At 37.4% G+C, this 14533-nt stretch overlaps 1 protein-coding gene across 2 annotated transcripts in view; it reads left to right on the top strand.

Annotated features, from left to right (window-relative positions):
• Positions 1–14533, top strand: part of plxnc1 (plexin C1) — a 106819-nt gene that overhangs the window by 65532 nt on the left and 26754 nt on the right. The window contains exons 1-14 of one of the 2 annotated variants that reach the window (XM_036576709.1): positions 1939–3428; positions 3586–3714; positions 4135–4269; positions 4558–4658; positions 10138–10231; positions 10322–10484; positions 10771–10864; positions 11851–11932; positions 12171–12182; positions 12314–12349; positions 12749–12879; positions 13043–13219; positions 13978–14077; positions 14268–14447. In XM_036576709.1, coding sequence (XP_036432602.1) covers positions 2523–3428; positions 3586–3714; positions 4135–4269; positions 4558–4658; positions 10138–10231; positions 10322–10484; positions 10771–10864; positions 11851–11932; positions 12171–12182; positions 12314–12349; positions 12749–12879; positions 13043–13219; positions 13978–14077; positions 14268–14447 — 2340 coding nt within the window. In that variant the 5' untranslated portion in view covers positions 1939–2522. Of the gene's footprint in view, positions 1–1938; positions 3429–3585; positions 3715–4134; positions 4270–4557; positions 4659–10137; positions 10232–10321; positions 10485–10770; positions 10865–11850; positions 11933–12170; positions 12183–12313; positions 12350–12748; positions 12880–13042; positions 13220–13977; positions 14078–14267; positions 14448–14533 lie in introns of those variants that run through there. The other variant, XM_036576708.1, reaches the window with a different exon arrangement.

Genomic DNA, 14533 nt, shown 5'->3' with positions numbered 1-14533 from the left:
TTACCCTTGACTTGTATTAATGTAACAAATTCCATACATGTGGAATTGATGTGCCCTTTTGAATCAAGTACAAACACAATTCCAAAAAGGTTTGGACAGTAGATCATTTCTTTTGTAAATAGAAGCTCATTCTGAAACTGATGCCTGCAACACGTTTCAAAAGAGTTGTTACAGGGGCAATTTCAGACTAAAGACTAGGAACATTGTGAAATGTTCAAAAAACATGTTAAGCAGGCGATGCAATCATGCTTGGATATAAAAGGAGCATTTAGAAAAGGCCTAGTCCTTTATGAGAAAGGATGGGTTGAGGCCACTTTGCAAAAAATCCACTGTGTAAAAAATAATGTTCCTCAGCCAGGGATTGCTAGGATTTTACATACTTCACCCTCTACGGTGCATAATGACATCAAAAGATTGAATGGAAGATTGAAAAACCTCTGTGTGTAAAGGAAAAAGCCAAAAAACACTATTGAATGCCCATGACCTTCAACCCCTCAGACAGCACTAAAAACCAGCATGATTTTGTGAGGAGGATCACCAAATGGGTTTGGGAAAACTTTCACAAACCATTGATAATAAACACCATCCTTCACTGCACCAACAAATACAAGTTAAACCTGTACACAGTGGAGGTCACACATCAACAACAAAGTTCAAAACCAGCCTCTGTGAAGTTCAGAACCAGCCTCTGTCAACCCTGCCATGTGTAAACATGCACCCATGCTTATTTCAACATGTCAACACCAGCCCACATTCTGCATGTTACAATAGCACTGCAACAGCAGTGTAATCAGAGAGTGCAGTTGCTAGACTGACCTGCCTGCAGTCCAGAACTGTCTCCCATTAAAAACAAGTGTCTTATTAAGCTCAAAATACGACAACAAAGACCCTGTATACAGTTGCACAGCTGAAGACTTGTGTATAACAGCAAATGGCAAAAAATGTATGTTTTCAAAATTGGATGAATTGTTGTCTTTAGTACCCAGACAATTATTAAGTGCTGATAACAGGAAAAGTGATGTAACACAGTGATAAACTTGATTCTGTCTCAACCTTTTTGGAACATGTTGCAGACATCAAATTTGGAATGAGAATATATTTATAAACAACAATAAAGTCAAGTCAAGTTTATTTATATAGCACTTTTTACAACAGACATTGTCGCAAAGCAGCTTTACAGAAAAATCCATCTCCAAGCCCCCATGAGCAAGTTCAATGGAGACAGTGGCAGGAAACACTCCCTAAAAATAAGAGGAAGAAACCTTGAGAGGAACCCCGACTCAAAAGTGGAACCCATCCTCCTCTGGTTGACACCGGATAGCAAAACAATAACACAAGAGCAAAATGAACAGAGGAAAAGATTTTACCATGAGTATAAAATATTACAATACAGAAAAGGGGAAAGCAGGTGAAGCAATGGCCATGATTAAATAGTTCGAGTAGAGCAGCAGCAGCATCATCAGGAGGGTCAGTCAATGCAGGTGAGGTTTGCACAGCGTTGTACAGCAGAAGTTCCATTAAACAAATTAGTTCACTATTTATCAAAATAAGCCTTGTAATATGTAATCAATAAATACCTGTATATTTCTAAGTTGGCATCATAGGTCTAATAATGAGAGAGTTTAATAGATTAATTGAACTATTAAAATCATTATCCAACACATTAGTTTACTATTTACCAAAAAAAGCCTTAATAAAAGGCTAATATTGATAGAGTTAAATAGCTTCAGTCTACCAATTTTGCATATAAAATACAGTTTAAAATCCTAAAAAGAAGGGGAAAACATTCCAATGTGTTTTTCTAAGGTGGTTTGACACCATGAGGTCAGCCACTTAAGGGCACATCAACAATTACTTTAAAATTAAATAAAACATGAAGTGATGGAGTGGAAAAACTGAAAGAAAACATTTTAGTTCAAATCAAATAACAACACAACCACAAACTATAGAACATAAATGTCTTTATGATTTGATGATCTACTCTGGTCATTTAGAGGCAAAGTTACAAGCTTCAATTTCCATGCAGTTCTGCATTTCTCAAACCCAATAACGAACAGCCAGCTTCAAACTCTGAATAATGATAATGAGGTGATGAGTTCTTGCCGTCTGAGCGGCACCACTAGAGCGCAGCACTGAGTCGCGAACGACCAAAGAAGTTTCAGGTCATTGAGACCACTAACAGATTACTGATACAGATCAGTGTCAGATACACGAAGATCCACGATTTTTAATCTTGATTCGTGATCTGGTAAATCTGAGTACTGGAGTCTTCCATGAAGCCACCCGATGTAGGACAGTGTTTAATGGTCATCGTTATTTTTAGTAAAGAGCTCAGCAGCTGTATCACTTCAGTCTGATACTAATGATGTGAGGATGAGCTACAAACACATTGAACACGGAAGTTCTCACCTCCTCCACTTAGAGCAGAGACGCTCTGCAGACATTAGTCCTGATCTTCTCTCAGCTCCACATGTAGATCAGACTGACTCTGTCTGAGTTTGAGCTCCACTCAGACCTGCAGGATGAGGACTGTTTATCTGGGAATGCTGCTCTTATTCCAAAGCGCTGTTTCCTCCTTAACGGAGTTCAGCGTTAAAGGAGAGATCAGGAACTTTGCTGTTGGAAACGGGAAAGTGTTCGTCGTCACCGACTCTCAGCTCCTCCAGATGAGGCTCGATCTAGTAGAGGAAAAACACAAGGACATATCTGACCACACACATCACCAAGTTAATATTTTACTGCCTTTCGACGCGAATAAGACCCTGATAACCTGCGGAATTTATGGCTGTGGATACTGTGAACTCCTGGACATCAATGACATCAGCAGAAGTCTCTACAGGGAGAATGTTTCAGTCGGACCATCTGTTAATAAATCATCTGTTTCCTTTATTGTAGATTTTGATGAAGGAAACGCAGAAAGATACATGTTGGTTGCCAGAGAAAAGGTTCCTGAAGACTGTGGCTCTGATGATGAAGTATCTCTGCGGAACACTCTGGACTCTCAGACAGGAGGAATTTTTTCTAAAGTAGCCTCTTCAAACGAAGCCAGCATTTCTCCACAGAGTGATGTTGAGTGGATTGATGGCTTCCAATCATCTCCTCCCTCTCACTCGTACCTGCTGGTGAACGTTAAGTCTGGAACAGGTCCAGCTGTGGTGGTCTTAAGGATGAAGAACATCCGCAGTAAAACAGAAATGACCAGATCTCTACAAGGTGCAGTGCTACAGTGCTGTGATGATAAAGACCGTAAAAAGCTCTTATCCTCCTCTGCAGTTCTCTCCTCTGGATCTCCTCTTCTCTGGGCGGGAATATTCACTGCGCAAGAAGCGCACGACCCCCAGAACACTGCTTTGGCCATTTACGACCTCAGTCAGCTCAGAGACCGAGTACCTTCATATTTCAGCTGTAAACCACAGTGCACAGCTCAGGTGAGAAACTACTAACATAAATATAAATAAAGCATCAATTATGATTTATATTTAAATGATCTGCACTTTATGCTTCATGTCATTCAGCCTCTAAAATCAGATGATGTAGATCAGTATCTGTCATCTCTTTCCCTCAACATGTTTCTGGTCTCTGCAGAAAGGAGGTGATGCTCTGAGTCCTCGTGCTGTGGTGCTCAAACACAGTTCAATGTCATCTGTAGCAGCAGAAAAGAAAGGATCCTGGATTGAGCTCTACATCGGAACTGCAAATGGACAACTGATGAAGGTCTGACTTTCTGTCCATCTTCTAATACGTAATCACTCAACAAAATAAAAATCAGTGTTTGAATATTCAGCCTTTCTTTGTTCTGTTTTTCGCACAAGTTTAAACACTTTTAATGTCCTGTAGTTGTGAACTGTCTCAAAGTCTTTACTGTCTGACAGTCTCTCCAAAATGTCATGATTACCACATAATCACATCAACTGTTTCATTTACATACTTGTAAAATATATTAAACTCTTCTTCAAAAACAGAAATCCTTCACAGGTCCAATGCAGAACAAACACAGACAGTAATTCATATCGTCTTTTTTACTTGTTTTAGGTGGGCAAACATTATTTGCTCTCTATTGTTTCATTTTGTAGCCAGAGGCCAATAAAAACATTATCTGTATTTCTTATTGTTTTCTTCTGCTTGTGTTTCCAGATTGTGCTGGACAAGGCTTTGAATTCTGGCTGTTTGACGGTGCTGTACAAATCTGATGATGACAGGATGGTGTTTCCCAGAATGCACTTTGATCCAGTGGATCATAAATACATCTACATAGCTTTGGGAAATCAGGTGAGTCTTAAAGCCAAACACCCATCATCAGAAGATGACATAAGCACCATTAAAGACAACTTACATGAGAGATCTTTAACTCTGGACCCTGAAATAAGGAATTTAAGGTGGAATTGAAACAAATGAAACTCTCTGCCCTTTAAATGTCTTTGCTCATCTTTCTGCAGTGACAGTTCAAGTTTATTTAAAGTCAGCTAACAAAGTACAGCCATTTCAGGAAAGTGTTTTGGAACTGATATCTTTAGTTTTATTGTGAGATTAAATTAGTTGTATATGTTTGTGTTGTAGATCAAGCGACTAGCAGTGACTCAGTGTGGTCTGTACAGCACTTTGAGAGACTGCAGAGCTTCTCAGGATCCGTCCTGTGGCTGGTGTCTGACTACAAGCAAGTAGGTTTCTCACTCATTCGTACACATCTCCTTTTCAACACTGCATGTCTGCCTTTTTAACCATTTTTGTTCTATAAGTATTGAAACATTATGTGTCGGGTGTCTCTGTGACTCTTTTTATCCACCTCACATGCAGCCGACACTGATCTCAGCAAAACAAACCGATACTGATAATGTGCAAAATATTCACTACACCTGCTTTACAGAGTTACAAATAACCAGCCAAACCTCATAGGACCATTTGTTGTCATTATGTTTTAGGACCTGCTTCTACTCAAACTTTGGCTCTTGTCATGTACGTCTCTGTTCATCTATTTTGCGTGTACCCTGCATTAGACCACATAACAGCGGGGTATAGCCATGATGGCGTATTCTTGGGTCAGCAAGTTAAAGTTAGGTTTAATTCAGCCTTAATAGCATCATATTAGCAGCATAACATTCAGTCATTTTAGTCAAAGACAACTTACTCTCCAGTCATACTGCATAGCTGACCTTGTCCATGTTATGTACATGAACAACAGTCCTTGATAAAAAAAGCTATTTTAGCATCATCAGCAAAGTTTTTAGGATACTGTAGTTCAGTTAACATAAAGAGGCTTATTTTCTATTCCATACATTTTCACAGGTGGAATGGGAGGCAGTCAATAAATAACTATCTACATAGCATATAGCTCGTATTGTATATGATATATGATCATATTGTATATGATTATATATCGTTCTTTTGTGTGAAACTCTTTCATTTATTGGAAAGAAAATAATTGGCTCTTTTATTCACTCAGGGAAGAGAATCATAGTAAATACTGTGCTACTAAAAAGGCGTGACTGTTGTTGTTGTTAGTCTGGGTTGACGGGGGAGGGGAACAGGGCTCCTAAATAAATTGTAATTATCTGTTAGCTTACAGTTTCTCAGGAATATAACAACATCAGTGTAAATGTCCTTATCTGAACTTTATTTGCTAACCCATAATGCAAAAAAAGCATGACATCAGCATGTTAGTCCAAATACAAATCATATGTGGATTCACATTTAAATGAATAATAAATATTAAATAATAAATAATCCAGCTTATTTAAGCATGTATTGCTTAATGATTATACATACAGCAGACTGCTAACAAATTATCATCACACATGACATGAAAGAATAACAGTACTCATACAGGCTAATCACAGAAACGTAACAGATACAGTATATACAGACAGTATTAGGTGCAAAGCAGAACTATTACAAGATTTTATAACATTAATTAACTACAGCATTAAAAGGCTCCTGCCATTGGCTGATTAATTATACTATAACTACCAACTGAATAACCAGAGCTAACCGGTTTTTGGAATGTCTGAGCTGTGCTGCATACACTGGGAACATGACCCCCATCTTCAAAGAAGTTCTGTCCCCTTCATTTTTTGTCAATCAAAATATTGAGAGAGAAATCTGCAAATCTGGCTAATTTCTACCATATTCTACCATTTAAACCATATTACAAATACTACTTAGTCACAGTCAGCTTCAGAATTATTGGCACTCTTGGTAGAACCTGTGAAAAAGGATGTGAAAAATGTCTTTGTGACTAATTAGCCCAATCTCACACTAAACATATGAGAAAGAATCTTAAATTGAATTAAATGTAGTCTAAGAAAACAAAAAAATAATTAAAAAAATGTTTCATTATTTATTACGTTATTATTCTTATATTTTGTCATTATTGGCTCCCTGAACTTCTTCTTAACAAAATGTATCCATTGTATCCATATCCTGTTTCCATTTATATTTTAGTCCACCTGCATGTTTAGCAACCCTTAAGTGGTCTTGCATGACTTTCTGTTTCACTGGGTATGAGGATCCGCAGAGGCCAAATTCCCGTAGTTGTTCATCAACAAGGGGAAGATTTTATTCCATCTCTGACCATTTATTCTTAAAAATGTAAAATCAGTCCATGATAGTTGTGATAATCATGTAAGTATTATAACAGTTAAGGTATGAAGGGCTATACGTCGCTTTGAAGGAGGGTCTAAATTAACTTTCTGTTCTAACACCAGTTATTAATAATCTTGAACTCATGCCAGGTAGTCATGATGCAGACTTCCGAATTTGGCTGGCCAAAGGCATTAAAAAGTTAGCGGACCTTTTTAAAGATGGACGTTTTTTTAACCATTGACTCCGCAATATAATTTATCGAGACAAGATTTTTTTTAGATTTTTCCAAATTCGTAACGTTACATTTTCGAAAACACTTTACTGACCAACTATTTTGATGAATCCCATGAAGAAAGACTCTATTTTACCCCCCTGGGAAACTAACGGTGAGTCTATTCTATAATGTGTGGAAAGTTAACCAGCTTCTCAGACATCTGAGCTTAACGATATAACAGTAGAGGGACCTCTGTGTAGCTGTAAGTGATGAGGAATAGGAGAACATCTGGAAATCTGTGTGTAACCATGCAAAAGTGATTCAGTACTGAATCATACATCGGATGCACATTTCTCCCAGTCGAAGGCGTGCTTTCAACAGTTCAGCCTAACCACTTTGTCTTAAGTGTAACTCAGAGAGGGTCTCTTACCGATTGTTGTTGGACATGTTATAAGTTGTAGGAATATTGGGCTAAGATAGCACAAGAAATTGGGAACATCTTTGATATAGAGGTTGATTTAAAACCATTATGTTTGATTTTTAACTTCACTGAATGAAAGAAAGTTATACAACATGCTCACCTTTGCAGCAACGAAGAATATTCTGTTACAGTGGATTACTGAGAAGATTCCAACTGTGATTGGTTGGCATAAGATATTAAGAGAAATAATTTCAATGGAGTATTTAACTTGTGCACTACATTGTAAGACAGACCACCTTTACCCCACCTTTTTAAGGTTTGGGAGACTTATATTAACTTAATTAGATCTATTTTACATATAATGACAAAATGGAATCTGTTGAATTTTATGAGCTTGTTGAGATTGTGCAAACTCTTTAGTTGTGCATTGTTAAGTGTTTTAAAGACAAAATCCAATAAAAATATTCAAAAAAAATAAAAAACATAGGGAAGATTGGAGGATTTGAGAATACAGAAAGGCAATAAGCGAAAAGTGTGCTAACCTTCATAAATTATACAATTAAAAAGGCTATAAAATAGTTGCATGCATGAAAATGCCCATATCCTCTGTTAGGGCAACAATAAAGAGGTTTAAAACAACCAGAGCTACAGTAAACCTGCCTGGAAAGGGAACACGAGCATTTTTTATTTTATCTGCCCACAAATGTAAGCACCTGAAGTTCATTATTACCTTGGAACCTACTGGAACCTGGTTCTATAGTTAGATGAGACAAAAATAGAGCTTTTTGAAAACAGCGCTTAGTGAAGATCAGGCGTGAAAAGAAGAATGGTTATACAAAGGAAACCCGATCTCCACTGTTAAGTATGGTGGAGGATCTATTATGTTTTTGGACTGTTTTTCATCTAAAGGCTCTGGGAACCTAGTTAGGCGACATGGCATAAGTGGAAATCTGGGCCTTCTCTGCCAAAAGATCAGATAAACTTTAGTTGTAGTTGGATCTTCTAGCATGACAAGTATCCAAGCATAAATCCAATAAACTTTACACGACAGTCTACAGCTGTATAATCCTGTCTTGTCCTGCTTTGTCTTTCCTTGTTTCCGTCTGCATCTTGCTCCATCAGCTTTTGTTTATGTCTGCCATGTGCTTTTGTTGTTTTGGTCTGTCTCCTGCCCAGTCATCTGTCCCACCTGTGTGTAATCTGTAGCCCGGTCCTCTCGTTAGCCCTGGGTATTTCTCATGTGTTCTTTTGTTTATATTCCCCTTTGTTTGGTCAGTTCCTTGCTTGTTGTTGTTTGTAGTATGTTCTTAGTTTGAGTGGTTATTCCTGTGTATTTTGTTCTCTGTTCTTTGCTTTTGGTGGTTCTTTTCATTTCTTTAGTGTTTGCCTCATTTTGCTTTTCTTTTTTTTATTGTTCTGTTTTTGCTGCTTGGACAACAATAAAACTGCTAGCTCACACATGCCTTCTCGTCTTCCAACACGTTACAACAGCTGTGACTACTTTTACTTCTCTTTGATACTGAAGATTGAAGCTGTACGTAGAAAACACAGAAGCAAGCCTGGTTAAGAAAGTTGGCTGCATGCCCTTACAGATGATGTGTCCCTCACAACTGACCATACAGCGTTCAATACAGCCTGCTGTTTTCTGACCTGAAAAAAACAAATGAAGAGTTAACCACTGGCAGCAAGGATAGTGCCATTTTGCTGAAATACAAAATTGTTGTTGACTTATGCAGATTCTTTACAAACATAGCAAGCAGGAGCAGCTGAGGAAATGCCAGTAGGGTGAACATCATCTTCACATCAGCTCTGGTGGCAAACAACTAGAACAGAATAACAACAGCATGCACTAAACACATGTATCTGTCCCTCACTGAAGCACCAGTATCACCACTGAACAGATTCCTGAATTTCCACTCTTCAGATCTAGTTATATGAAATAGTCTAATATCAACCATAGGGCTAGCACTCTGCAAGTGCTTTCAGACACCAACTAGCTAAACTACATTAGTGTGGTATTTTTACAGAGAGAAGATGTAATGTTACTCAGGCCAAACACTGCATACAAAACACATTTTCTCTCACAAAATTGTGATTTCAGTTTCAAAAAACCACTGACATGATCACAGAGTTCAGCTGTTAGCTAATTTATTTACTAAAGGTGCTAAAAGGACAAAAAATGTAGTCTCCTACAAAACGATAATCTAGACAGCTGGAAATGTAACAGATGAGTTTTGTATTTCCTCACAAGCAAAATGAAATGCCATGCTATAATGTAAAACATGAAGGTGGATGAAAATCACAAGGAATTGCCACAAGCTACTGCTACACTAGCTTTATATCACGCAACTCCTGTAATGCGATAGTTTTACAAAAACTAGCTGTTTTAAGGATAACGTGATAATACCGTAAAAAGCGGCTGTAAATTTACAGCTGCAGTTCGTTTTACAGTAAAGAGCTGTTTTTTGTGTATAACGGATATATAAGGGTAATACCATTGAAAACTGGCTGTTAATTTACAGCAATTTTTTTACTTTTTATTTTTTATGTGTGTTAGCATGTTAAAATAAGGTTTAACTTGGATGACAGCAGCTCAACATTCAGGCAATTAGGTCAAAGGCAATTTACCCTCCGGTCATATTAGCTGACCTGGTCCAGGTTATGTGCATGAACAACAGTTCATTAAAAACTGAAAATAGCTATTGTAGCATCACCAACAAAGTTCTTAAGATACTGTAGGTGCACTAACACAAAGAGGCTACCGCACATATAGAAAGGGTTCTGAAATCATTCCTTCATGCTGAATAACACCACATTCCTCAAAAACTCTATAGCTGTTCCCAGGACAGCAAAGCAGACTGTAAACATCAGTTATCCACCATGTGTGATTGTGTGATTTGATTTCTCATTGTGGTCACTCTAGCTGCTCGACCAAAGACGAGTGTCCAAACTCTACTTGGATCTCCATTCCTGAAGATTCTTTTCAGAAAGAGCTGATTTCTGTGATTGTAACTGAGGTAAATGTGTCTCTTTGACAGTTATTGTATCTTTGTTTTACAAATATTTTTAGACAATATTTTTATCCAGCACTGTACTTTCTCACTCAGGTCACTCTGAATCTCACCTTGAATGTGGAGGGAACAGAAAAGCCTCCCTTAACATGTACTTTTATGGATGAAGATGTAAATAGTGGAAATCTATGTAATAGTGAGGCTGCAGTTTTCCCCAGCTGCTCCTGTGAATTCTCCAGCCAGCGACTGCCAGTTAATGGTCAGTTTAGATCTTTATAGCTCTGAACTTTTAATTTCCATTTCCCATTATGAAAGCCTTTGCTGTTTTAAATTATTTTTCATACTGAAAGGAGTGTAGAACTGTATAACTGTAGATATCTCAGAAAAGCATATTTGAATATGCAATACACAAAAAATCTAATGATATTCATTTAAATCATTTGAGAGTCTCTGACACTTTCTCAGTATATAAACATGATAATCTGAGACAATATAACAGAAAGTGATCATACTAAAACAGAAAGTGTTTTCTTTTGTATGTCCAGTCACAGCAACTGTCACTATTGGAGATCAGAAAATCACAGAGAGACTGAAACTGAGGAGCTGCCCAAACATCACAGAGACATCATCATATGCTAAGTAAGACATTTTACATCATAAAAGCCTTTTAACCTACAGCCTGTCATCATACTATTTGTCTGGTAGTTTGAAGCATGTTGGATCACTTTGGGTAATGTTTGCCAGTATAAATAGAACCTTTACCATTATCATTAAACATCTTCATATTTAACCTGCATTTATTTAAAGTGGATGTTTGCATGGGCAGAATATACCAGAGAATAAATTCACAATAAAGTCACTGTCCAGTCTTGTTTGATAGCAACGAATTTCCTGGTTGATCACAGGCAGCAGGAATATTATAACAACTATTTTACTTTCATACCATTACTTTTTCAAAATATCATTTATCTTTTAATACTTTCAACAATGCTGTTTATATGGTATATGACTGCTGGCTATTAATTTGATGTTTTATATCCTGGGAAAGGAGGCCCCGCCTATGTAGCTTACATTAACATCTGAAAAACATGGTGTTAAACTTATTCATAGGAATATGGAATATTCACCTGAACACCGCTTCACAGTATACACATAAAAAACCTTAACATGTGCACACTACATACACTGAAAAAAGGTTGTTGAATTTAATTAAAATACTTACATATAGCAATTATGATGTAACGTAGCATATTTCTTTCATGTAGAGCCAACTTACACATTTGAATGAAGTACATTTAAAGCAACTTTTAAACATTTTTCTTTCTGTGCAGGTTGTAAACATTAAATTCATGATAGTCAGTTTACCTTCCTTTTCTGCTTAGAAACTGGAGGTCACTTTTGTTTTGCTGTGTTGACTGTCAGGTTTAAATATTAAAACATGAAAATGTATGTAAGTTTCAAATTATCCTAAATTTACAGTCAAAGTTTCAACTGATTCTGTGATTCTCTGTTAAGGCAGGTTAAGTTGTTTGGTTTGGTTCAGCAAGGGTGTGTGTGTGTGTGCGTGTGTGCGTGTGTGCGTGTGTGTGTGTGTGTGTGCGTGTGTGTGTGTGTATTGTATGCAGGTGTGTAGCGTGTGTCTCAGCTGGGTGTCATTGGTCCAGCAGTAGTAAACAGTGCAGCTGGTCTGATGGCTCTGCTTCACAGGTACTTATTCACATCTAATTCATTTTAATATACTATAATAACCTTGTAGATCATATTACACACTTATTTGTACTCCAGTGCTGAAAAATCCACACAGATTTAATTCATGGTTATTGTGCACACTATAGTAACTATATGTGTGGTCTTAAAATTTGGTTCAGTGAAATCATGTTTTTATACTATATTTTATTTAAAAGTTCCAAATGAAGAAAAATTATTTTATTTTTATTACGTTTAGGTGGCAGTGATGGTGAGTTAACAGTTACTAAATCACTTAAACTTCAAATTTAGCATTTTTGAATTCAGTGATTTAAACAAGGCAAAAATCTATTTTAATACTAAAATGAAGTTCTTTCTGTTATTTATTTCCCTCCTCTGTAGGACGTGTGTGAAGGATTATCTTCTGGGAGTAATGCAGTAAGTGACCCACAGAACTGTTACTCACAGTGTCAGTGGAAATAAGATCTGTGTCTGGGGGAAGTTTAGGGTTTGAAAAGGGAACTAAGAATGAGAAAAATCTTGTTTTTCAGCAAGAATCATAGTACGATGGCTCTATGATGGCATTTCTCTTTTGTATGTTACAGATTTTATTCAACTAAAATAAGATTTATTTTTTTTATTTCAATTTTTAATTTCATTTTTTACTTTTATATATCAACAAATGTCAACAACACTGCTGTTAAATAAATAACATTTCTGCACGCAGATGACACAGCACTTCCTAACTGGTTATTTGTACACATTGTGATGCAGGAGATTTCATATGAAGGGTTGATTTTATAGTTTCAAATTTCTCTTTTTTATCATTTTTTCTAGCCAGAGATTTTCTCCCTGGAGCCTAATCAGGTTTCCTTTCACGGCAAAAAACATGCAGCGCTGAAAGGAAAAAATCTGGATCTGGTCGAGAAAATTCGTTTTCAGGGATTCATGGAGTGCACTTCAAAGGAGTGAGTGTTCCCAGCAGTGTATTTAAATGTGTGTGTGTGTGAGTGTGTGTGTGTGTGTGTGTGTGTGTGTGTGTGTGTGTGTGTGTGTGAGTGTGTGTGTGTGGGTGTCTGCATGCATAGTACGTTTGATTTGTGTCTCTGTGAATCTGCTGTTTTTCACCAGGACTCCAGTGTTGGAGCGCTCCACTGACACTCTGAAGTTCAGTATTCCGAGCGGAAATAAAGGAACTGTAAGGGTGTGTGTGATGACAGCAGACGGCCGTTGTCATAGTAACGCCACCATCACTTATGGCGCCCAGCCCACCTGTACTGGACTGCAGCCTAAGAACACCTGGGCCAGGTACAGCACACACTGTATATCTTTGTGTAGAACCTGTTTCTACCCACATTTTTAATTGAAATACTGTTTTTTTTAAGACAATCATGTGGTTCCTGTTTTAAGATAACTAATGCACAATGAAAAATCTGGCAAGATACTAATGCTTTTTTATTTCAAAACCATACACATCATAATAGCTTCCAACACCACTGATATGCATTGCATTCATTAAGTGGGAAAGCAGAAAATGAAAAGGATTTAACTTTTAAAAATGCAGAACTCAGCAAACGGTGAGACACTGGAGGTCTGCGTTCTGGATGACGAGACTAAATGAAAGTAAATTCATTGAGTGGCACGCTTACTTAGCTATCTCTACTGAGTTGTAATACACTGATCTGGTCGAAGGAAAAGTTATCCATTTATTTAGACTGGAGAAACAACAGCAACACCCATTAGCCCTCATTCTGTAGCAGTCTTGAAGATGCTAATTGTGTTTTGCTGTCTTCACTTCTCTTTTCTCAGTCTCTAGTAATTTTGACTGTGTTTACACTTCGGCCGTGGACATTAGGCTAACAAATTACTTCTGTTTTATAAGTGGAAATGTGGGCCAGTGTTTCTTGATTTGCTTCAGCTAAAGGTTTGCTAATTTTGTCCTCACTTCCTTCTGACTCACTTCTAGTTATCAGAATTCACTGGTTTAGTCTCCTTCAACTCCCACCTCTGCTGTTCTGAATCCTTTCTCTGATTGACTGAATAAGCGTTTAATGTTTTTCTTTCAGTGGTTGGAGGAAGATCCAAGTGTTGGGGAACAATCTGGAGTTTGTGGATGAAGTTACTGTTCATTTATCTCTCAAACCGATCACCCTCAACTCAAACATGGTATATAAGTGTGCTTTGCTTGCTTATGAAGTAGATGCAACACAGGATGTCAAACAACATTTTATTATTATGTAACTTGCAACAAGAAAAACAAAATGGGGGAAAACAGAAAGGCTCAGAAATGCACATATACATGGCAAACCATCCATCACTAATATTAAAATCTGATCTACTTTTCTGTTTCTCTCAGACCTTTTGGTTCCACACTCATAATCAGAGAGAATACATGGGCTCTGGGCCATTCAATGTCTCTCTCATGGTGGGAAACTCAAAAGTGGAGTGTGCAGATGAACTGTCTTACCTCCCAGATCCAGAATTCACCAGCTTCTCCACCTCTAAAGTGGACAATGATGTGCTGGTCACCATACAGGTAGGGTGAGCATTTTGGGTGTCATTTCAGACATACAGCTTTTTGTACCTGTAATAAAAGCTGATGAGCCTTATCAGTTGAAAAAA

This window comes from Colossoma macropomum, unplaced genomic scaffold, assembly GCF_904425465.1.
Source record: "Colossoma macropomum unplaced genomic scaffold, Colossoma_macropomum, whole genome shotgun sequence".
NCBI classification, from domain to species: domain Eukaryota; kingdom Metazoa; phylum Chordata; class Actinopteri; order Characiformes; family Serrasalmidae; genus Colossoma; species Colossoma macropomum.
Note: the sequence above shows the minus strand (reverse complement) of the source record. Positions and strands in the feature narration are given on the sequence as shown.